This window comes from Chenopodium album, chromosome 18 (assembly GCF_948465745.1).
Source record: "Chenopodium album chromosome 18, dcCheAlbu1.1, whole genome shotgun sequence".
NCBI lineage: Eukaryota > Viridiplantae > Streptophyta > Magnoliopsida > Caryophyllales > Amaranthaceae > Chenopodium > Chenopodium album.
In genome coordinates, this window is record NC_137851.1 from 37787292 (window position 1) to 37813109 (window position 25818).

The 25818-nt window shown below is 36.0% G+C and overlaps 1 protein-coding gene across 1 annotated transcript; it reads right to left on the reverse strand.

Annotated features, from left to right (window-relative positions):
• On the reverse strand, positions 1–23747 carry LOC145590840 (uncharacterized). The gene is made up of 7 exons (XM_081647229.1): positions 23491–23747; positions 17116–17166; positions 9318–9440; positions 8244–8479; positions 2617–2653; positions 621–678; positions 1–525 (listed from the first exon to the last, which is right to left on the reverse strand). The coding sequence occupies exons 1-7, from the start codon at positions 23590–23592 to the stop codon at positions 449–451; spliced, it is 684 nt and encodes a 227-aa protein (XP_081503355.1). The 5' UTR covers positions 23593–23747; the 3' UTR covers positions 1–448.
• Positions 23748–25818: the final 2071 nt, after the last annotated feature.

Sequence of the window (25818 nt, forward strand, 5' to 3'; positions counted from 1 at the left end):
ACTTTATTATCATTAATTGTAACTAATTGAAATTGTTATGTGCAACACCATAGTATACCTGCATGTTTTCTGCAAAATTTCAAACATCGCCAACTGTCGTTACTCTATGATTCGGTCGATATTTTGAACAAATGGGTAAAAGGTACAGCCTAAAGATGGTTCACTTAGACACTACAACATTGATGATCACCAGAATATACATATATACTCAAGTGTATATTTATACAGAAAAGGGATATCTATGAAATTTTCATTTTTATTTTCAAAACCTGTGGTAAGCCAAGGGCTCGCATGTTAGTCCCTCACACTTTGAGAAGCCGACAGAATCGATCGATTAAAGAAGCATCCTAGATTAAAACACTTGCTTTTGAACCACTTAGCTCAAAGGATGTATTGAAGACACATTTGTGTGCAACTCATCGATCCTATTGAACAAGTTCCTTGGTCTCTACTTTGCATTCTTCCTTTCCGATTTTATAGCCTCATACGACATCATTACCTCTTTAAATTTTTCTTCAGCAACCTCTGTAACACCAAAGATATTTTTTAGTGAGCAGCAAAAGAGAAAATTACACCAAAGGTTAATGTAAGCATTCGACTCGACGGATATAACTTCTCACCTTTATTAACCTGGTTTTGATCAGGGTGGTACTCCAATGCCTTTGCCCTAAAGGCTGACTGCAAGGTTAGAAAAATATAATTATATCTCACCAGTGTTAATATCTGATAGTAGTACATTAAGTCACATCATGATTCATGCTCATCTTCCCTCACTGAAATTACTAATGCAACTGAAAATGATTATACATGTTATAAAAGTACCAGGAAGCTGAAGCTATACAATTAAGCATAGAACTTTTTTAACAAAAAGTTTAGTGCCAAAGTGTACATTTATTAAACACGAACTGGAACTCAATCACATATATTTCAGTAACTAGAATAAAAGGAGAATCCAGCAAGTCTTACCATGGGTTTGGCTTTGAAAAGGGGGAGGGAAAAGATGGGTTCATTTCGTATACATGGATATTATTAGGGGAATAAGAGTCAAGGGATTCGGATCACACAGTTTAAGGTGTGCCATTGAAACACACAGTTTACGGAAGCAATGGAGGAGGGAAAGAGATGAAAAAGAGAGGTAATGGGAGGGAAGGAATAAATGGATTTGTGTTTTCCTTTAAACCTTTGAAAAGGGCTTGTGTTTGATTCCAAAACTTTGGAAGGAAGGACTACCTTTGACAGGATTTTGTTTAAAATTGAAAAGAAACTGGATCCTTCTATTTTCCTTGACTTTTCTAAAAACAACGCATTTGTTGCGAGAGAAATTCCAATGAGAACTGAAAACCAATTGCATCCCATACAAAGCAAATAAACATTAAAGTAAAGCGCATTCATTTTAGTGTATAACGAGTATACATATTTGCAACTCTTCATCCTTGATCTTTATTCATCTTTTCATGAACAAAAGACTACTAATCATGAAGTTGCATTATTTATACAATTTTACATCTCTTGAAGTAAAATTATTTCAGGTAAGTTATCTGATTTTAAAAGTACGTAGAGAAAAAACCACAAAAAATAAATCAAGTCGTTTTAGTATATCAAAATGGCTTAAAATAAACAAAGAATCAGTTTGAGAAGTTGCAAAATTACAAAAGTGCCACTAATGACACGATAAGAAGCTTGATCGTTCGATTATGATGATCTAATGGCCCAAATTAGTTCTCATTTAGGGTGTGGTTTACAACATATAGGGGAAAAAAAAAAGGTAGTGCTGGATATTCATAAAAAAATAATGGTCTGTTTTGGGTCATGGATTTCATAATTCTAGAATTGGGCCAATTAACTTGTTTAGATAATTCAAGAATTTGGATTTGCATTTAGCCAAATCTGAGCCTTTAGAGGAATAAGATTGTTCAATGAATTTGAAATTCCATCTCCAATGTTGTTATCTCAATTTATTATGTTGCTCTCTCCCTTTCTCTCTCCTTGGCAACCATTAGAGGAAGCTCAATATTTGGAAATTACCTCACAAAACCACTAACAGTCTGAGAGTTCTTTTTCCCTCTCCTCTCCCACACTAATTCTCTTTCCTCAATCATCATCCCAATCACCACGACTCTCTCTTCCCCCGCTACCACCAACCTAACTACCATGATTCTCTCTCCTCCAACTAAAATCGCCGGCAGCATACAACTTCTTCCTTATGCTAATTAAGATTTTGAATCCTTCATTCATCAATGGAGCCTTAACCTTAGAAAAAGATTTTTTAATTGAAATTTGATCTAAATCTATGTTAATTATGCAACACACATATTTCTCACAATTTTAGGCTTTATGATTTTTCTAATTTTTTAAATTCTAAAAAATAGCCATTATTGACTAAACATCTTACTCCTGAAAATTTCAATACCTTGATTCCAAATTCCACTCACCTCCAACTATAATTTGGAAATTTGACATGTTGGAATTGAAATTCTGATGTTTCCCAAATACATGTTAATGGAATTGAATTACAAGATTTCAAATTCAGAAATTGAGTTCCACCATTTGAAATGAATTTCATGCTTCCAAATGCAACCTTAAATAAATTTGCAACATTATGAAAGCATTATGTACCTTTATCTCATCATCTGTGTATGGTTTTGTTCTTAGCCTGCAAATATGAATAAGCCAAGTCAATTTGACAAAAATTAACACTATGTTAAAAATATACAAATAAAGCAGTTACATGTCGCTTGCATCAAACCAAGGAAATGATTGGAAAGTAAGAGACTAAAAATGTGGAGCCCTGTAATAAACAATAAGAAAAAAATAAAATACATTTCTTGTACAAAAAACGGGGAGTTGGATTGATGTATATATAATGTGACCATTGTCTTAAAATGGAATAGACTAAAGTGCAACAATTATTCAAAATGAAGGCAGTATGTGAAAGCACATATCAGAAACAAAGTAGATACAAATTGAGACTTGTAAATGGCCTGATCTTCATAGTGGAGGGCACAAATAAACAAATTATAAAGCCCATATAGCACAACTCCAAGAAGAAGTGAAAGTAGAATGTGGTAGGACACATCTCAATTAGACATACTCTGCCCAGACTCAAATTTGTCACAGTTTCTACATTATTCACAGCAATGAAACCATTTCCCACCCCCCCTGCACACCGCCCCCCCCCCCCCCCCCCCAACAAAAAAAGACAAAATTACAATAATGGAAAAATAAATAAATAAATAACTTAAACCTTCTAAACAATTTCAAGATGAAAAATTCAAAAGGACACCTCCATTACTTGAGGAGAAAAGAAAAGGGAAATTCTTTTTGGTAACGCTATACATATAAGTTTTCTCAGTAGTGAACTACAAAAAAACTTATTATCTTTGGTAAACTTGAATTTTTTATATCAAGCTAACTATAACATTAATGACTAATTTTAACTAAATATTTAACTATAGTTAGATTTTTTTTTTTTTTTTTTTTTTTTTTGCCCACCCCCCTGCCCCAACCCACGTCGGCGCCTAGCCACCTCCCTAGCCGGCGCAGCATCAGCATCCCCAGCATCAGCATACCCAGCCCGCTGCACCTTTCCCCCGTCCCTGAAACCCACCTCCCATCCCCGAAACCCACCTCCCTTCCCCCCCGAAAATCCGAAATCCCTTAGCCGCCCAATACCCCACCATCAAAAACCCTAATCGCCTTCAAAAATCCCCCACCTTCAAAACCGATCTGTTTTTAGAACCACGGCCTTTGTCCCGAAGCACTGCCGCTGAAATTGATTGATTTCGTCCCGATTTGCGCCGCTGATTTTCGCCGGTGGTTTGGGTCGTGGGTTTGGGTTCGATCTGGCAAAGGAGAGGAAGGATAGGTTGTGTTGAAGGAGGAGAAAGAGAGGAGGGTTGTGGCTGCGGTGGCCGGTGCCCAGTGGGAGGAGAGTGCTCGATCAGGGGAGAGAGAGGAAAGGTCGAGCGGTGGTTTGAGTGTTTGGGTTTCCGTGTTGGTGGTGGTCTAGGCGGAGGAGAGATTGGGTTTTTTTTTTAATAATTTAATTATTAAAATATAAAAGAAATTAACCATGGTTAGTGAATTTATATTAAGATAGCTATTCTCTTTGGTAATCAAAAATTCGAGTTTACCAAAGATAATAAGTTTTCTGCATTTCACCACTGAGAAATCTTAAAAGTATAGTGTTACCAAAGAGAATTTCCCAAAAAAAAAATACATATATAACCAATTAAACCAGGCTGTATGCCTGTATGGCAATATGGCGCACACTGTATCCTATAAAAATGGTCAAATACTAACACACAGTAACAAGAGTAGCAGTTACAATCTTTACTCTTTCTTTCCCCAAATAAAGTTCCCATTTCTCACTTTGGGTTGGATCCACAATTCCAATCAATCAATCAATCAATCAAAGCCTTAATCCCAAAAGTGGGGTCGGCTAACATGAACCAAATTTGATTATTCCGTGTAGTCATCAACATAAATCTTTCTCCTCCATCCCTTACGATCCAAAACTTCATCCTCACGTAAATCCATGCACTTCATATCCTTCCTCACTCCTTCCAACCAAGTCATCTTTGGTCTCCCTCTTCCTCGTTTAATCCCTCCATGGTCCCACTCTTCCACTCTTCGCACCGGTGCACCCTCGGATCCACAATTCCACATACACAAAATTAATTAACTAACCCCCTAACCTGCAATTTATATTCAAATTTTTAATCAACAAATCTTCACTTACTCACATCAAATAATAAAAATAATTAGCTAAAACTTATTTTTCCTACGCTTATTTGAACTTATTACCTGATATAAGTGAAAATAAAGTGAGCATAATAGGCCCTAACATCATTGCTTAAGATAATCAGCCAAACTCCATCATAATTTCTCACCTGAATATTTTGCGAGTTTGTGCCTAAGAGCAGGGACATTATTTTGGGATGTTAGGAGTATTAGATAAGACATTCCAGAATTCCTAACATATATAGATCATAAAACCATAAAAATTTTAATAATTAAAAGTGACAGATAAAATTGACTCAACATCGATGAATAGCAATTCTAAATTAGGAGCAGCCACCACCACATTTAACATTAACTAAATGCAAGCCAAAAATTAAATAAATAAAAAAAAAATGATCCATCACTATTTTAGTAAGCTAACAGTCAAAGCATAATCAATATAGTAAGGAAAGAAAACAATTTAGTACAGCTCAATCAAACAATAATCACTAAGTTTTGGGGAAATTCTCTTTGGCAACAGTAAACTTTTTCTTCTTCTCTTTGGTAAAAATCAAAATTTTTCATCATCATTGGTAACATTATGTTTTTGTATTAATTTACTTATAACAATAATAATCCATTTTTATTAAATTCTTAACAATAGATAAGGTTTTTAGTTAGCTTTTTTGATTTTTTTCCTCCCCACCCGCCAACCCACTCCCCTACCGGTGCCCAACCTCTCCCTCTCCCTCTCCCTCTCCCTCCCCGGGCTCGCCACCCCACCCGCATCTCCTCCTCTTCCCAACCCCCATTTCCCCCACCCAATGCCCCACCCCGACCCTGATCCCGATGTCGACCCCACCACAAACCACCTCGAAAGAGGCCCCCTCCCCTGTTTGTCGGCCCTAAAAACCCTAAACCTTGCCTAAAACCTCCAGAAAAACCCTAAACCATTTTCTAGGTTTGGTTAAAAACCCTAAAAACGGGTTTGGGTAATCCGGTGGTTTTGGGTGGGGTTCAGGTTAACAGGGCTAGCAAAAAGGGGAGGGGGGTCAGGGTGGGGGGGCGTCGCTTTTTGAGGTGGTTTGTGGTGGGGTCAGGGTCGGGGTGGGGGAGACCGGGCTTCGGCTGGGCTAGTAGGAGAAGAATTTAATTAGTAATTATTTGTGAACAATAACACAATGTTACCAATGATAATGAAAATTATTATTTTTACCAAAGAGAAAAGGAGAAAGTTGAGTGTTACGAAAGAGAATTTCCTTAATTTTTTAATCTATACAAAACATTAAGCTAGATGATGTGATCCTCTTCTATCCTTTTTGCAAACTCATCATCCCAAATGCCCCTTAATTAATTAAAAATAATAGTACTTGCTTTTCTTTAAAGGAGAGTTGCGTTTTCTTTTCCTTCACTTTGGAACCACACCCATAGGAAAATATCCTTGGTCACCTAAGTCCTTGATACACCCCCAAATCCCCCTTCCTCGTGAAGTTGTACTAAAAGGCCCACAACATGGGAGCATATTATGAGTGTTAAGACTTACTAGTCATTCCAATTGGACAATGACTAACCAAAAAATAAATTTCTTTGTGGATGATAAGTCCGATGAACTCTCCCATTAGATAAACTTAATAAACATTGTAACAGACAAAGTCATTCACAAAAACTTTATGAACTACAGATGGCAAGTCAAGAGAGGAAGCACCATTTTAAAAACCATTCCTAATCATATGGAACTTATTGATATGGAAATCTTCATTTAGATCTAATATAAATTAATTTCCTTTATTTTAATTGTAATTCAGTTCAAAAATGAACTTAAATTCCAATTTAAAAATAAAAAACACAAAACAACATTAATAATACATTTAATAATTGTCCAGGCATGCTCCTATTTTTGAATTCAATTTTAAATTTTAAATTACTTGTACTGCATAATGTAGCTCCAAAAATATAATGTCAGGTCAAAGTAATAAATCTTTATCACTACTAAGCTCACATATATCAGTCTGGGCAGTGGCATAATATATCAGAAATCAGGATACAGAGCATACAATACAGTACATGGTTAGACAACTCAAATGTCATTACCATACAATCAAGGTCAAGCCATTACATTTAATATGAATACAATCCAAAAACGAAGGCCAGTTCTCTTTGCCTTATATTTGCTTCACATATGTTATTTTTGTTGAACTTAAATTATTTTTACTTAACACATATTATTTATACCAAACAGAAATTATTTTTACAGATTAAAACTCATTTTTACTGATTCTCTAATCTCAATTATATTTGTTCATTGAAGTTACTAAGATTTACTCATTAAAAAATATTTTTTACTAAATTAAAATTAATTTTTGTTGAACCTAAACTTATATTTACTGAATTGAAATTATTAGTAAAATTATTTTTACAAAAATATTTTTTTTTAAGGTGAAGAGAACATGTCCTAACTCGAATATACTGTAATGGCATTCTTGCGTAGGGTTCTAAGACTTCTAACACCCCCTTTGGTTGCGTTAGGTGAGGCACATGTCTTCACACAAGATTTCAACTATCCTTTCACAAAATTTGTGAGATAGCACCATCAAATGAGACATGTCACATCTCCTGATGTCAATTAATTACATCAAAGGAGAAAAATGTTGATTTCTCGCTTAGAATACTTAGAATTCGCCTGATAATAGGTGCCACATATGGCACTTGCCTTTAGGCCTTTTTGCCACGTTTCATTGTGGGATTACGCTACAACAATGATGGTGCTGGGAAAAGAGGGATAAAATGTGCCTAGCTTCAAAGTTGATTTAACATCTGAGGGGATGTTTTGTTCATAGTGGTATGGGTTTGGAACCAAGAATAAAATTAGGGTGGGATGAGGTTGGAACTTGATATGTAATACCATGTATTTGGTTATCTTTGAGAATGGACATTATTTTTATTTGAGTATTAAAGGCATGGTATGAGTCACACCCACCTTACCCCTTGGGTCTCTAAACCACAAACCTTGTGGGTTTGAGGTATGGGTATGAAAATTGAAAATCTTAAACAAACACGAGGTATGGGTTTAACCTATTCTAAACCAATACCTCATACCTAAACTACTTGACCGAACACCCTCTAAACAGGTTTGGTTGTGGGATCTTTTGTAATAGGAGTAGAAAGATCATCCTAATATCATATTTCAAAAAATGGGCACCTTTGTAAGAAGTAATGATCAAAGACCAGTGGCCCAATATATTTTAATATTGGAATAGAGAAAAAAATAATAAATAAAGTTGATTAGTAATAAATGATGAGGGCTGGTCTTAACAACAGCTTCTTCAACAAGATTTGAATGTATATTTGTCTCTTTAGGTTTTGTTTTAAGAAATTATTTTCCTCTAATTGTTAATATCTTTTCATCCCTACTTAATTACTCCCATGTCATATAAGCAAAGACCTATATGAAATTATCATCAATTCAGATGCTTCCCATACATATCGTAAGTTCCAATGGATGAACAGAACTGATGTTTTACCTGTCGAGGCCTAAGATTGCATAGTGGCGAGATAAAGAATAAGATCCACGGTGTTGAGGCGTCTGTTTATAGTTTGCCTTCCGATCTCTAAAGGATGACTCAGCTGTCCAATACCAGTCCTCCCTCTGAAATTGTTGATTATACCCACCAGTCTCATTCTCTCTCCAACTCTCATAGCCTCTTTTATACTTGTTTCTCTCTCTATTGAACACACTTTGCATACGACGTATACGCTCCTAATAAAAAAAGAGAAATACAAAGAAGACCGTTAATAAGGCACAAACAAGAAAAGTAAACAATAAGGAAGACAACAAAAACGGCTCTCCCATTGAAATATGTAAGAATTTAAAAAACAGGCACTGTGAAAATTCACTCTACACAAGAAATTGCACCAGCACAAAATTAGTTAGACACCAAACATCCAAGAAGTCAGCAAATTATACTGAGCATAAAAAACATTTTAGAGAATGCAACAATAGCGTGAAGGAAGAGGCAGAGTGAGGTATAATATAACTCAATTAGTATCATCACTGCTTTAAAATCACAGTTCATTTAAAATATCAATCAAATGGGCTTCATATAAAATTTGGGAAGTTTCAGATTGCAACTTAAGATAATAAAAAATTCCTTCACACACCCATTTAGCAAGCATCTTACCTTATCTTCATAATCTTGCAACAGCTGAAAACCTCCTCCATGCCTCCTCCTGGAAGGAAGCAAGGAGCAGGAATCAGCAACTGCACTCATCTATGAGCCAAAGGTATAAGAGAATGCAACAGAATCTAAAACATAAGACAGCAAATCCCAGGGATAACAACTTACAAAAATATGCTGACAAAAAACTCAAGAAATGCACTCCTCAGCCACTACGAGGGAAAACATCAACATGATAAATCAAAAAAAGACTTACATTAGGAGAAGTGTTTAAACTATTCTTAATAAGCATGTGCCACCTTTTATCAACTAAAAAATTAAAAACTCAATCAAGCTGACTACAAAAGGGTCAGTTTGGCAATTACAATTTAATTTTGGCAGGAACTCATTCAGAGAAACCCATGAAACAGAATATCATACCACTCTCTCCAGCTCTTCTTCATATTCTTCTTGCATCCGCTGTCTGTACCTTCTACGTGCTTCCTCCTGGAAAGACGATCTAAACGAACCACTTCCTCCTTTCTGTGATTGCATCCTGGACATCTATTGAAACAGGAACATTGAAAAAGGGGTCAAGGACATGATGGTTAGAATAGCAATTTCAAGATAAATGATCGATTCTGATTCTAAGTAGGATCTTAGTTTTGCATAACCTTATAACTGATATTTCACCAAATGCACCTGAGTTATTCTTTTAAACATCATATTCTCATGAAAATTTTCAAATTCACCATATACCCCTGAATTTAACAAAAATGTCACGAAATGCCCAAATGACTAACGGACGTTAACTCTGTTTGTCATTAAAGCTAAAATTTGCCACGTGGCAACATCTTATTGGTTGTCGTTTTAATTACTTTAATTTAAAAATAATTATATAATTAATTATCAAAAAAAAAAAAAAATACCCCACCCACCATAGCCCAGCCCAACCACCACCAACACCTGTTCCCGCCACCCTAAACCGCTATGCTGGCGCGGAATACGTCCCTAACCACCGCCATTATCTACCTTAAACGGCACGTCGGCGTCCGCGTCTGACCCCCTACTTGTCGGCGTCCCTTTCCTTCCCCTAAACCACCATGTCCTGCTCTTAAAAAACCCACTGTTTTCCGCGAAAAAACCGTACCTCCCCACCGTCGGCGTCCAAACCCCCTTCCCCACACCGTGGCGAACGCAAATCATCTCTCCCCAACCATTTCCACCCGTGGGGTTTTAGGGTTTCGATGTGGTTTTCGGATAAGATGGGTCGCGGCGACGTGGAGGAGTGGGTCTGGGTTGCCGGCGAAGTAGTTTTGAGGTGGTGGCCTGGATTTCGGCTACAGTGGTCGGAGAACGGTTTACGGTTCAAGCTAAGGCAGGGAGGGAAGGGGTATGGTGGTTTACCGGAAACAGCGAGCACCGGCGCGGGCTGGTGGAGGGGGGGGGCGTCGGCGCGGGGAGGCAGGGTGCCGGTTGTGGGGAGGTGGCTGGGCGCGGAGTTGGTCTATCGCCGGCGGAAGATGGGTGGTTGATGGTATTGTGGTTTTTTTTATTAATTATTTTTAAAGTTTTATTTTAATAATTAATTAAATAATTAAAAAAAACCAATAACATGTTGCCACGTGGCATAATTAACCCTAATGACAAATGAATTTAACTGACGTTTGTCATTAAGGGCATTTTGTGACATTTTTGTTAAACTTAAGGGCATATGGTGAATTTGAAAATTTTCATGGGTATATGGTGAATAAAAAAGATAACACGGGCATTTGGTGAAAAATCCGATCTTATAATCCTATCAAGATACAGGAAAAGCATTTGATGTGTCACAATCTCAATACAATTTTATAATTCTACCATCCATTGATTTGATCCTTCGATGACAATGTTAAAATAATACATGCTATTGTTCACTAATTGAATTCATATATGACCTACATATGTTGTTGATAATAACAACCTTCAAGTTGATAAAATCCAAGAAATCCAAAAAATTTCACTATATACTTCATAGCAGCTTGGTACATAGAGTTAAAGGATGATTTCTCGTACTTTAAACCTCAAAGATGAATGATTATTTTCTTTTTTCTCTCTCAAAAAAATAATCATTCATCTTTGAGGTTTAAAGTACGAGAAATCATCCTTTAACTCTATGTATCAAGATAAATGATTATTAGTATTGTACAATGGTATAATCCAAATTTTAGCGTTATGCAGAATCTTCTGCAACTTGATTCTGCAATTCACTTTTAAGCAATCTCTGAGGATCAAAAGTAGAATCCCAATCTTAACTACTTTTGTCAATGGAAATCTGCTCATATATTGCTTTTAGAATTTTGTTAATTCTTTTTCCTTTGTTACATTTAGGGTTATGTGATGCCTTAGACGTTCCAGACTGCCTTTAAATCTATTCCATCTCCCTCAAAGTCATTCAACTAATTCCCCAGGCTGTAAAGGATGAATTGTAGTCTCTATCAGTTTTTGCACACTTTTGTTTCTAGAATTTTGGAGAATTCCCTCGATTAAGTACGCTTAGCCTATACTTGGTGATACATTTGTAAGTATTATTTTGCTGAAAAAGGGGAAAATAAAACAGATGTACATTATTCATATCATTTACATGCTACATTCTTATAAAGAGAAACATACCACAATTCTCCTCCCAGTCTAATCTATGAGTAAGTGATTACCTATTTTAGAAAAGACACAAGGATCTATAGATGGAACTTTTTGGAAATCTCTCCATACTTAACTTTTGAAGTTATATTGCAATTTGATCTATGACACAGACACGAATACAAACTCTGACACCTAAGAAAATGAACTAGTGTAACATCTTTCTAAACAGTGGGTAATTTACAAGAAATACTCAAACAAGAGCCTTTCACAATAAATACAAAGAGAAAACAGTATGAGAATGGCTTGAAATCTTAATTTCATTGTTTTTAATTCATCAATTGGTATATGCTTTTGATGAGTCTCCGTCTCTAAGAAATCCTCTTCCAAGTCAGAGAAACCCTTAATTAACACAACGGTTGATGAATTGCCTTCATATGAGACTATAGAATCTTTAGGCATAATTTTTATTCAAATGGAAAATCCAACTTTGCATGACGTGTCTCAGGGACTGAGGATACATATAATAGGCTTATACAAATTGCAATTGTGTTGTCGTAGAAATGGATTGTTACAAACAAATAGAACAAATCCCAGCTAATGCACTGAGGATATTTTCAAGTAATTTGCTTTAATCAGTAGAAGCCCTATCTACTTCATTTTTTTTTGTATAAAAATGTATCCCTTCACATAATATAACCAAATCTATAAAATAATGGTGGGTAACATATTTGGTAAGCAAAAGATTACTTAAAATATTTTGTTTATAAGATATACAATTAATTACTCAGATATTTTGGTCAAAATAAATAAAAGAACAGATGTAACAGGTGAAAAAGGTTCTAACATAGCCAATTACCGTTATGTAATGGACGGCAAGGGAAAATGGACTTGATTTTGTGACAGCATATGTAACGTGTGGAATGACACATCCAAAAATCCATTATAGAAAAGTCATTCTGTTGCTGATTACGCATGTTAATATCTTACTGTTAAGATGTGGGTTATACATATGTGCTATGTTAATTCCTAAGTTGTACTTTGGGCCTAAAGGGTCCAAATTTGGTTGATGACTATATAGGCTGGATGTTTAAACTTTAATAATTTCTTTTATGAGGATTGTTGCAAGTAAAGACTACTTAATCTCCAGAGTAGCCATACATTATAGATACTTGCTATTTGTAAGAGTGCATTTTGGCCTTTATTTTTGTGAGAACTCAACCTCTTTTTAGGCCACCATTATCTCTATTTCGGGTGACTTGAGTTTATTGTGCTTTACATGGGTGCTTCAATGTTTTGGAGCATATTGAAGTGCTTGCATGCACCTCAATCTCTTCTTTTAATAATTTTGAAAGGAAACAAAGAGGAGGAAAGCTGAACTTATTTAGCACATTTGTGCTTAACTGTGAACACCCACGCACACTTCAGATAGGGAAGTAGCACCAATTTACTTGAAGATTTCACTTTGGTACGTCAGTGCCATTTATGGCAGAAGCATCTTGAGTTATTGAAAGAATCCAGGTTACACCTTCATATCGTATTTATCACGTCTATGCATACTTGTAGATCAAGTGTCCGGTTTCTGCAATGTTGTTTTTAAGCAACACGGACAAAGGTGAGGGAAAAGTCCTCATTGTGCAAGCATAAAATCTTGCTTGATGATAATCACGCCTCTTAGACTGAGCACCAAAGAAGGCTCAATCCAACATGAAAGAAGCGGTGAAAAAGGAGGTTTTCAAAGTTATTGAAGCGAGCATAATTTACCCTATCTCTTATACAAAGTGGGTTAATCCACTTGAAGTGTTTCCAACGAAAGAAGGAATGACTATCATCAAGACTGAACAAAAATGAGGCCATTTCTAGTCACCAGATGGAGAATGTGTATCAATTCATTCAATTGTTGAAAACTATACAGATCCACCCGCAAGGGCTAATTTTGAATCGAAATTTGAAAGAATTCGAGCACCCATCCATTTAAATGTGACTCTAACTAACTAATCTCTCTAATATTTGATCCATAAAGGGGAGGGAAAAATTATCCTTTTGGGTGGATTTGTTTAGTTTTCTATAATTAGTACACATTCTCCATCCGGTGACCATAGAAATGGACTTATCATTGTCGGCCTTAATGACAATCATGCCCCCTTTCTTTGGAAAGACTTGAGACTATATTAACCCACTTTCCATCGAAGACACACTATGCCTGCATCAAGAATTTTCAAAACCTCCTTTTTCACCACTTCTTTGGTGTTTGGACTGAGCCTATTTAGGTACTTAATTTAAGAGGCATGATTATCATCAAGCAAAATTCTAAGCATGCACAATGAGAGACTTATCTCTTTAATGTCATAAATAGTGTACCAAATGACACTTAAAATAACTAAGAAATCCTCCAAAGAAGTTGACAAGAAATCATAATAATCACAAAAGGGCATTTTTTAATGTGATTGGCTTTGAGATTTTGAAACTTTCTTTATGAATCGCCGATAAAAAGCCATGTGCACAAGAAAGCTCCACACCCCCTTCACATTAGTTGGGAGGCGGGAACAATCAATGACTTCATTTTGGCACGATTAACCTTGATGCACCAACTAGAAACTACATGACCAAGCAAAAATCATTCTTCTAACATAAAATGACATTTTCCCAAATTAGCACACTTCTAGACTAATATTCAACTTTTTCACAAAAATTTGCAAGACAAGTATTATAAGATGAACAAAAAACCAAGAATCCAACCATAAAAACTTCTACTGATGAATCTAGCATATCGGAGATCATGGCTCTTGAGTGTTCAATAGAAACTTATTTTTAGAAAGGTGTATGCAAGAGTTATGGTCATTTAGGGGTTAATTCTAACCGCATTAGTTCCTATTATTTGAAGCCAATGGAAGTCTAACAGCTTGCCTAGTACAGGAGAATTGTTCAGTTTGTCCATATTTGGAAGTTTTGGTTTCATTTTGTAGTCCCATGTGGCCATATATGTTCCTCCCATTCCCACGAAATGAAACTCTACAAAAGATTTACGTTCTATTATATGTCTTGTGTAAAAGTGGCACAATGAGCCATAAGTGCTTGTAAATCAAGGTTGATTTCAAATGCATTGCTACTAATAATCTCAAAACAGGTGAAATTTTTTCGGATGTCTAGCCCAATCCAAATCGAATCAGTGATGATGTCTAGTGCAATCCAAACCGAATCAACGATTCAAAATGCAAGATTAGATTTGACTCTTTTTTTTTTAGAAAATCCAATCACGGGATTTAATTGAATTGGGGATGTTTAGATCCAAAAATCCTAATTAGACCAAAATTATATAGATAAATGATTGACCTTTAAGAGTTACAACATGATGGTGTTATATTTTTGGGAAATTCTCTTTGGTAACACTATATTTTTAAATCCTAGTGGTGAATTATAAAAATCTTATTATCTATGGTAAACTTAAATTTTTTATATTAAGCTAACTATAACATTAATGACAAATTTAAGTTAAATATTTAACTATAGTTAGGATTTTTTTATTTTTTTTAACATTTAAATAATTCTAAAAATAATATTTTACAATTAGATTATTTAATAAATAATTAAAAGAAAACCCATCCTTCCCCTGCCACAATCATCTCCTCACTGCCACATCCACCAACCAGAACCGCTAGCCGCCCCATCTGAACCGCCTTACGCCCATCAGAACCATCATTCGACCAACTAGAACGCTAGCCGACCCACCGGAACCACCAGCAGTCCCCACCAATAACAAACATCCACCTCACCCCAACCCGCATCCACCATTAATTAGCCCCTATCTCCTGCCGGCAGCCCCCATCCGGTAGCGCTACCCTCCCCTCCTGCCCACCGTCGACCCCTCTCCACCCTTCCCCTTTCCCTAAATCGGAGAAAGCGTCAACCAACACCACCACTCAAAAACTCAAATTCAATCCAATTCAATTCATTTCAATTCCCTCTGAAATCAAATCAAATACCCAGAAATACCCAAAAATCTCTTTCATTCTCTCTCCTCCAATTCAAATTGCAGAAGAAAGCAGTAAAAATAGGGTTGTCAATGCACCCAGTTGCAGGAGCAGCAGTATCAATGGATACTTTAAGCTCTAAAGCAGCTTTAACGCGGGAATAAATTCAAAAGAGCCAAACAATCACTGATAATATTGTTTCAATTTTGGGTTCTTTTGATCATCGTCTTTCCACCCTCAAAACCGCCATGTGTCCTACCCAGGTTCATCTTTTTTTCTATGAACTTTGAATTTTGTGAAAGGGGTTTTGATTTTTGAGTTTGATCTTTTAATTTCCAATTGGCGACCTCGAATTTCTGTATAAATGGTGGACCAATGGTGAGTGGTTGCCGGTGGAGGTCGAACTAGGGTTGGCCGAAAGGGATGGTCAAAGAGCTGGCAAGGAAGGGTAGGCCGGCGCCGACAGTGAAAGGAGGGGGAGTGGCCAGCGGGTGGCTAGGCTGGTGGGGGAGAGGTGGTTATTATTTTTTATAATAAAAATAGTTAATTATTGTAAAACTGACCATAGTTAGTTATTTTAATTAAAAAAGTTCTCTTTGGTAATCAAAACTTCAAGTTTACCAAAGATAATAACTTTTTTTCCAATTTACCATTGAGAAAATAAAAAATTGGGTGTTACCAAAGAGAATTTCCCTATATTTTTAGAATATTAGTTAAACTCTTAGGAGAAATATATAGATCTAAGACTTATGTAAGGTTTGTGGATCTTGAGTTTAGAAAGGTTAATTTATTATTTGTGAACAAGGCTCTTGGTCATTATGCTAAAAAAAAGAATGATTTTATTAATTTGGATTTTTGGATTGGATCTAACATAATTAGTCATAAATCAGATTGAATTAGATTGGACTTGGTGGAAATTTGTAGTGGATTGGACTCAAAATCCAAATACTGAATTCTAACTCATATTTAATTTGGAGTTGGCCGAAATCCAAACCAAAACCCAAGCTTTCACTCCTAATTCTATGATGTAGCCATGCTTAAAACAATAGCATCTATTCGACATAATTTTGAGAGCATGTTAGTTTATTCGGACATAACAAAAGGCATGGAAGAAAGGAGATTGAAAAAAAGAATTGATAGGCCGCTGGGACAGCTAGATGGAGTTGTCTCGGAAAAACGTGGTAAAACGCTCAGTTGTCAAAGACTCCTTGTTGGTCATACAAATTAGTTGAATTGGCACACCTAATTGAATCTACAATATTTCCCTTATCACTCAAAACATTTAGGCCTTGCACTAGCAAAAAAAAATGTGGAGAAGGGTACGTGCAAAATCACACGGTCTCTTCTTTTCACTAGAAAAAGCTGACATTAATTCTATACTGAAGCCTATGCATCAACAATTTAACATTAATCATTAAGGAAGCCAATAGAAAAACCTAAAGTTTAGACCAAGCAATTATTTATTGATCTTCCTACTTTACAGGCTTCATATATGTTAGCAATTCAATATTTGTGAAGTGTGAAAACTATAATCTATAAAACCATGAAATAATAAAGAATTTCAAGATTAAAAAAAGCTAATAAATTCATAAGTATTAACAGATTATCAGCTCATTCACCATCTTCATTTTAAAGTAGTTGATTTTTACCTGGGCAGAAATCCAGTCAACAGTTCGTCCAAACTGTCTCAGTTGTCCAACCTGCAATAATTTCAATAACTTCAATTAAATGAAAACATATAAACATGAAACTTATTCGCATTAATTTTCCGTTCATTCCTCAGGCCTATAATTCAAATAAACTTATGATATCATCTTCTGTCAAGTGTCAATTATATATTTGTTGCAGCAAAAGAGGCCTGGTAAGGGAAAAAAAATATATGGTCTCTATGCTATGAGTAGTATAAGCAAAAAATTAAATCTATATCTTCCTAACTGTACTTTAATATTCTAGCAAAGATAGTACTCTTTTCTCCTTCATCCCTGATCTAACATATCCTCCCTTAAACGGCTTAAAGTATCTAGAATGGATTCAAAAATAAATGAATAAATAAATAAATCATAAACAAAAATAATTCAAAATAATAATAATATACTTACTCAGTTCTCTTTTAAATGCAACACACACTTTTTCACACATTTTAAGAAAATGGAATCAAGGGGCCCTTCTTGAATTAATACAATGAGATTAAGATTTTTAATCACCCACCTCTCCAACTTTAGTTCTTCCTACAGTAGCTAACAAGTAACAGCTAAACAAAGTAACCTCCACAACCATAGCTGCCACCGGAGCCACCACCGACACCAACACCGCCAGTCCGCCACCACTACCACCACCAAAATCAGTGCAAACTCATCCTTGCCACCATATCAACACCATAATCAGCTAAGTATCGGAAAAAACGACAATACTATTCAAACTTATCAAAATAAATCAGATCTACACATTAGTCAAAAATTAAAAAACAAAAAATTGAAGAATTGATAAGCTAGCCTTTTATCAACATCTTCACGATACTTCTTTGAAGTTTGAAGAAGAGATTGGATGGGTTTTAAAAGTTTGTAGATCTAGTGTTGGGTTTGGGTGGGTTTTAAAGTTAAAGATCTAGTGGTTTTGATTGATTTCGGTGGAGTAGTGGTGGCTTCGAATGGGTTAGGTGAGAGTAGTGGTGGTTTCGATCGGAGTGGTCGTGGTTTCGGTTGGTTTTGGTGGGGGTAGTGGTGGCTGTGATGGATTTCAATGAGAGTGGAGGTGGTTTTTTGGTAGAAGAGGTGGGGATTTAGGGTAATTCTGGTGGGAATGGTGGTGGTTTTGGGTAATTCCGGTAGGAGTGGTGGTGGTTTCAGGTAGTTCTAGAGGGAGTGATGGTGGTTTCGAGTAACTCCAATGAGAGTGGTGAAGATTTCGGTGTCGGTTATAGGGATAGTTGGTGGTGGCTTCGGTCGGAATGTGGTGGATATAGTGTGGTTTAGGTGAGCAGTGGTGGCTATGGGGAAAAATATGATGAGAGAGAGAGAGAACAAGAGTGAAGGGGAACCTTAAAGTAAAAGCTCAGTGCAATGGGTTAGTGGGGTAGAGTAGTGCATGATTAGTTAATGTTTAAGCTATGTTACATGGACTCTGGTACATGTGTCGGACACGGACGTGTCCGTGTCCGATTCGTCAATTTCCAAAATTTTAGGACACGGGGACTATGTCCTATATTTGGACACGGGTGCGGAGACACGGCACTTTTATTTTTTGCAAAAAAAGTTATACATTACAAAATATTTTAATACTCATAAATTTTAAAAATTAAATTTTTATATCATATTCTTGTAATAAAAATTATATGATTACTTTCTCTAAAATGAATTGTTTACTACTGTAAATATTGGGTAACGTGACACATAAAAGTAATTTTGGTTAAAGTTAGTAGTCAAAAAGTCAAAAGCAAAACAAGTGGTATTGAAAATGACATTTTTCCTATACCCATTACCCTACCCCCCCACCTTTCTGACAGCCCCACTCATTTCCTCTTCCTGCCCTTCTCTCTCTCCTCCCCCTCTTTTCTTTTCACTCTCAGGTTTCAATGGAGTCTAAGAAAATTTTGCACTCTGAAGTGTCCGAGTGCACACTACCGAATTTGACACGAATTCCGTGTCCGTGTCCGTGATCGTGTCGTGTCGACACGGACACTCTGGGATTTCAGCCGAGTTCGGTGTATATAGTGTTTAAGAGTAAATTAAAATACTTAATGTTATTTAAGTAAGGATAAAAGTGTAAATTTAAACAAAAATACTTACCACATAAAGTGCGTTGCATTTAATATGACATTTCCATTTATGGGAAGTGTTGCGTTTAAAAGAGAACGGAGGAAGTAAACAACAAGCATTCAATTGTTATCCCACACAACCTCAGTTTTCAAGATAAAAACATGAAAAAAGGATATGCACTTTGTCTAGGTACTTTTAAGACATACCACAACCCCAGGTGTCAAGAAAATCCATAATTAGAAAGGTTTGCAAAATACACCCTTCGTTCTTTTTAATTGCAAAATGATTTTGCAATATTCTATCTATTCACACACTCTTTGACAACTTTTTGTCAATTTGTGACTTATAATTTAGGAAAAACAAAATCATGTAGTGTCTTTTTAGATTAGTCTCCAAATATACGTTCATAATATTAACTTTTTAAAACTTTTACTAGAAACATATTCAAAGATATTAGAAGTATAAATTATGCACCAGCAAGCGTGAAAACCCGTTATCATTAAAAAAGAGCGGAGGAAGTAAATAGATTTATGCCTACTTACAATCAAACCAAGGTCCATATAAATACTTTCTCCTTATGAGGAGCTTGGAATTATAGAGACCACACACCAAGATGTTTATAAGTGTATTTCATGCAAAGTCGGCCTTCACGAGCATTTTATTCTCATTCAAGAAGATAGATAATGATAATAGATGGATAATGATAATGATAATGATAATAGAAGATAGATAATGGTAATGATAATGATAAAAACAATGACAATGACAATAGCAATAACAATAAACAATAACAATAAACAATAACAATAACAATAACAATAACAATAATAATAATAATAATATCTAGCAAGAAAGTCAAATAATCTAATTCCTTATAATATGAGTTACATAAAACAATAAAAGTACACAAAAGACTGAAGAGCATAATGGATGCCTTTATAGAAGAGATGAAGAATTAAATCAACAAGGGAGGCTTTCAAATATGCTCCTAATACTAAATTTGTAGCTCATAAGATAAACCAGGAAATTAAACTTGCAAAGGTGAGCATGAGAAAAGAAAAACTTCTACACTCTTTACAGCATCTTATGTTATTTCAGATGTATACTTTCTTCTGAGGACATATACCACAGGAGTCCGTCTACAAGAGTAAAACCCCATTCCACCCTCACCCTCTGGTTGGACTAATACAAGTGTCTTTCAGAAAATAGGTGATCAAAACTCAAACCATACTCTCCAAAAGTCAAACTGGCCTCAATAAGAGATTACTTATACCCTGTCCAGTATCCACCAAACCAATAAATATCCCTTAAAAAGAATACAAGCTTAAGAACCACAAGAAAAGTTCGAATTGAGTGAGAAAATACAAATATTTAGAAGTGTAAGGTTTGAAACTACTCTCTCTGAAAAAATTATATATACATCATCCGTAGACACGTATTTCTATTTGGGAAGTTTCTATTTAGTACACACGTTTTTATTTTAGGCATTTTTTTGGTATATAATTAATTTTAGCCTCATTCTATCTCCTCTGGTCCTCCCCATATCAGACCTAAAATACCCAATCTCTCTCCTTTCTCACACCTTATCAACAAACCACCATTCTATTTTCTCTTTCCTTCCCCACCACAACAACCACCACAACCGCCACACCCTATATTCCTTTTCCATCGGCATTCTTCTTCTCTCCTTCTTCTCCCGTCCTTCTTTCCTTCACTAGTCATTGGCCTTCTTCTTTCTCCTCCCTCCATCACACCGTACCACTGCACCACCACTAGCTATCGCCTCCTCTTCTGCCTCTTATCACCACGAGATAGAATTAAGATCTTGATTTCATCGATCTACCATAGGCTCACATCAAAGACTTATCTCAGTCATTGATCTATTAGAGGTTCACATTGCATCTCATTTCAACGAAAAAATAGCATTTTAGGTGAAAATAATTGGTTCTCTAATGTCGAAAATGATATCCACGAGGGTTTTTATCATCTTCACTATTAACACATGCTTGTTATTCCTCTTTTGATTTCCTAAAAAAGAGTAGTAGTTTCGTCTCCGGCATAAAAAATTGTAGATATAGAATTTTGGGAATTTAGGGCGGTTGTAAATTAGGAGAATGAAGAAAAATGTGGCTGTTTAAAGGAGGGGAGATAAAGTTTGAGGTGAAGAAAAAAGCGATGATGGTGGCTGAGTAGATGAAAGTGAGGTAGTGGTGAGCCATGGAGGTGGCTGATTGTTAGTCAACATGAAAGAAGGAGAAGGAGAAGGAGAATGGTAGGTAGGTAGGTAGGGATAGTAAGGGTATTTTAGTATTTATCCTTTCATTAACACTTCTGTTTAATTTGTGTACCAAAAAGAAATGCGTCAACTAGTAAAGAACGGAGTAAGTATAAGTCTTAGGCTTACTCTCAACCATCAAGTCTCCTAGCGACATGAGACACCATTTAGTCCTAAAGAATTGCAACGAGGACTGCTTCCAAAAAGGAACATCTATTATGTATGAGGCTGATTCTCAATCTTATGTTTAGCAATTTTTTTAAAAAAAAAAAGTAAATAAAAATCCAACATAGCTTAAAATCGTACATTGGTGGGTTAACATAAAACCCCACCAAACCATTGCAGGAAGCACAACAAACCCAAAAGTCTATCAACATGAATACTCTAAATTATCACCAATGTGATAAAGCTGAGGGCTATAATTCCATAACCCTAAATCACTTGAGAGTAAAAAAATTAAAACATAAAATTTTTAAAAAAAAAAGTGTCTGACAAATATAGCAACACAACTGACATGGAAAAGGAAAAAAAAAGGTCAAGAAGCTGTCCATCAGGCCCAATTGCCCCAATCCATCCACTAACTCTCCTTGACCAAAACTTATCCCAATCTACCCAAACATTAGTAATGGAGTCTGAATCAATATCTTATAGACACTCATTGATGTGAAATATCCAAGACTACAAGTTTCTCACCTTCAAGATGCTATTGATGGGTTTTTGTCTCTTTTAGGAAAAGCAAGGACAGAGTACAGCCAAAGAGATAAAATTGTCTCATAAACCTCCAAGTTTGATGTGAACAAGGTTTCAATCACTAATCTCACACAAAGTTTGATGATTAAAGATTGATTAATTACACTGATTAAGTTATTTTCCAAAAAGGAATAATGAGAGAGATAGAGCGAGGGACTCTCCTCAATTCATAAAACATCCAAAGTTGTGCTTAAACTGTACTATTCCTCCTTATATAGGTAGCTAACATCACCCTAATCATTAACTATAAGAGCCCTTGGATTATATGGTCAAGATCAAATAAGTAAAAGGAAAATTTGAGAAAAATGTAACCAAGAGGCCACTTGACCCCATCGAGCAAAGTCACCTGATTGGGCGCAAGCTGAATATCCAAAATCTTTGAAAGATAATACAAGTTTGCCAAGAAATTAGCTTCATCCAATTGAGAAAATAGGGTAAAAAACACTCCTTCACATACTACTCTATGAGAAAAGCTTCGCCAATCCCCTAGGACAATCTCACTTGATAGGGTAAGCAATGCAAGATATAATCTCTCACGTATAATTTCTCTGGCTTCATCCACTATTCCTTGACCTTCAAAAGGGCTTTTATTAACCTAAGCTACATCATTAGCTCATACTTCGTTTAAGCCTTTCCAACTAAAAATCATCAACTTGGATTCGGGTCATACATCTATATTCAATCCAGGTTTAATGGATGTTCCCCCGTCACTCATAACAGTCATAAGTAAGCTAATTGACTACAGTTCCATTTTTATAGTAGAACTAGAACTTAAAACTCATGAGCACACCCATTCTTCCAGGGGCATGAGCACAACCATTCCGATAAGAATAGGCGAAATAACCTACTCTAGACCAGGGAAAATGAATTTGACAGCTTTTGCTCACAAAGAATTGCAAAAGTGTATCTAACCATACAATAAAATTACACAATCTAGCTTTGCAATTTTCAACATTTTGCAAAATACTTAAAAGTTCATTGCAATTCCCACAATCAAACAACCTAACCAAAATATCATACGAACAAGATCAACCAAACTCAATTACCCAACAAAATTCATCAATCAACAATTCCCCCTTTGCATAAAAATGAGAAAATTCACAACAATTAACAATTCCATGCCAAAGTTCAATCACCAATCATTATGAATCGAATGCCAAAGCAACTACAATTTCCAGGATTCAATTAAATAGAAAGTAACTGCAAACAAATTGAAAAGCACTGAAATTGAATTGTATACATACCGCAAAAGTGGTTGCAGTGGCACCAATCAAACTGAAGATTACAATGCCCCACAATTTCTTGTTGCCGTCTTCCTTATTGTGAAATTCGTCATCTTCCGCCATGTTCGAGCATGTCAATGTTGAAAAAACTTAAGGACTCCAAGTAATTGATGAGAACATAATCGAAAACCCCGATCGCATGCTTTCTGTTCTCACACCTCGAATTGGTATTTTTGATTCTCGAACAAACTGGTTTCACCGCCTTTAAAAGTTTACCTGGATTTGGTATTCAACTGTCTTGCTACACGTGAGTTCGATAGGTTCACTTTGGGCGAATAGCCTCAGTCCGAAATTCCAAATCCTACCTCCGGTCCAAATTACTCGCAACTTTGGAGGACTTTACGGAGGACGAGGCAAAACTTTTAAGGGGTGTATTATAAAAAGTAAGGGCATGTAATTAAGAGAGTTAATTTGGAGGGAATTGTTGTGGTCCCATATTGACATTTGGAAACCACTTGTACTTTTTGGTTTTTAGTGGGTAGTTTTCACCTTTTTTTTTCTGACCTTTAGAAACAAGTGGGAAATTTTACTCCTACTTTGTTTCCCTCCCTTTTTTTCACCCAAATTCAAATTTGGTTCTAAATTCCCCCAAAAGAGTTACTGTTCAAAAGCAGGACATCCCATACACTGCCCCATTTCCATAATAACGTTTCAAAGGGATTTGGGGAGGGGGTGGGGGGAGGGAAACATCAAGTTTAGTTTAATTACATCACAAGTTTGTCAAATTCACAAAAATAGGCAACTCTACAAATTACATCCTTCTAAATTAAAATTAGTATTATCCTAATTCCTAAAAGCTGTGTTAGTAGATGCAGCATCTTTAATTACAGGAATAAGGTTCCGTTGAAGACCGTCCAAAAAAAAATTGCCGCCACTTCATCACCAAAAAGCCAACCTAAAAAAAAAAAGGGGGGGACTTATGGCAGAGTTCACAGATGAACTTATGGCTGAGTTTTATCAATATCAGCAAGCAATGGATGAAGAATTCATCCAAGAAGAATACCCATGGTGGTATGAATCAGATGAAGAGCAGCAGCAACAACACTATGAAAACAATGATAATGGTGACGATGCAAATGATGATGCAAACAATGAACAACCACATCAAAATGGGAGAGCAAGTAAAGAGATGAATGTTGAAGAGAAAAGAGCAATAGTTGATGAGATTTTGCTGCACATGGAGGGGGACTCACTGCCAAGAGGCTTCTTAGCCAATTTGGCAAGAAAATATCCAGTGCACAAATCTACAACAACAAGGTGGTTTCAAGTAATTAAGCAATCCCTAGCTGATGGTACTATAGTAGATGTGAACACAAAAAAAAATAGGCAAGATAGGACCCAAATCAAAAGAATACACAGATGCATTTCTTATTTCAGTATCATTGTACAAAAGAACCATAGAGAGGGGTTATGCTGCTGCACTTAAAATTCCAAAAACAGCCTTGCATAGGCTTAGGAGACAAGGCAAGCTAAGAACACACACAAGCACCAATCACGCAGCATTGACAAAGAAGCACAAAGTCTCAAAACTGAAGTGGGTTCTTAGTCACATTCATCCAGTACCAGCTTTAGGGGACCCAAAATTCATTGACATGCAACAATGGATTCATTTAGATGAGAAATGGTATTACATAAATCCAGAAACAAGAACATTCTACCTTCTGCCTACAGAAGAAGATCCCTACAGGGCACAGCAATCAAGGAGGTTCAAGATTAAAGCAATGTTCATGGGAATGATAGGGAAGCCTTTGTATGATGAAAACAACAACATGTTGCATGATGGCAAATATGGTCTTTTTCCTTTTGTTAAGTATGAAATGGCCAAGAAGAAAAGCAAAACCAGAGACGCGGGGACTCTTGAGACAAAAGCATTACAAAGTGTGACAAAAGAATCAATCAGAGACATGTTGTTGACACATGTAATCCCAACAATTTATGAGAAGTGGCCTCAACAACTGCCTAAAGACATCATCATTCAATGGGATAATGTTAGGCCTCATCAAGTTCCTTAGGATGCTGAATTTGAAGCAGCTTGTCAAGCAAATGGTTTCAACATTCAATTCATTTTTCAACCAGCACAATTACCAGAAACCAATGTTTTAGACTTAGGATTGTTTAGTGTCATTCAGTCACTTCAATACCAATCATTCCCAAGGAATCTGGATGATCTTATTAAGGAAGTTGCTAGAGCTTTTGATGAGTTTGATCCTCTTTTGAACAAGTATACATGGATCACACTACAATCATGCATGATTAAAGTTCTAGAGAAGCAAGGTGGAAACAACTTCT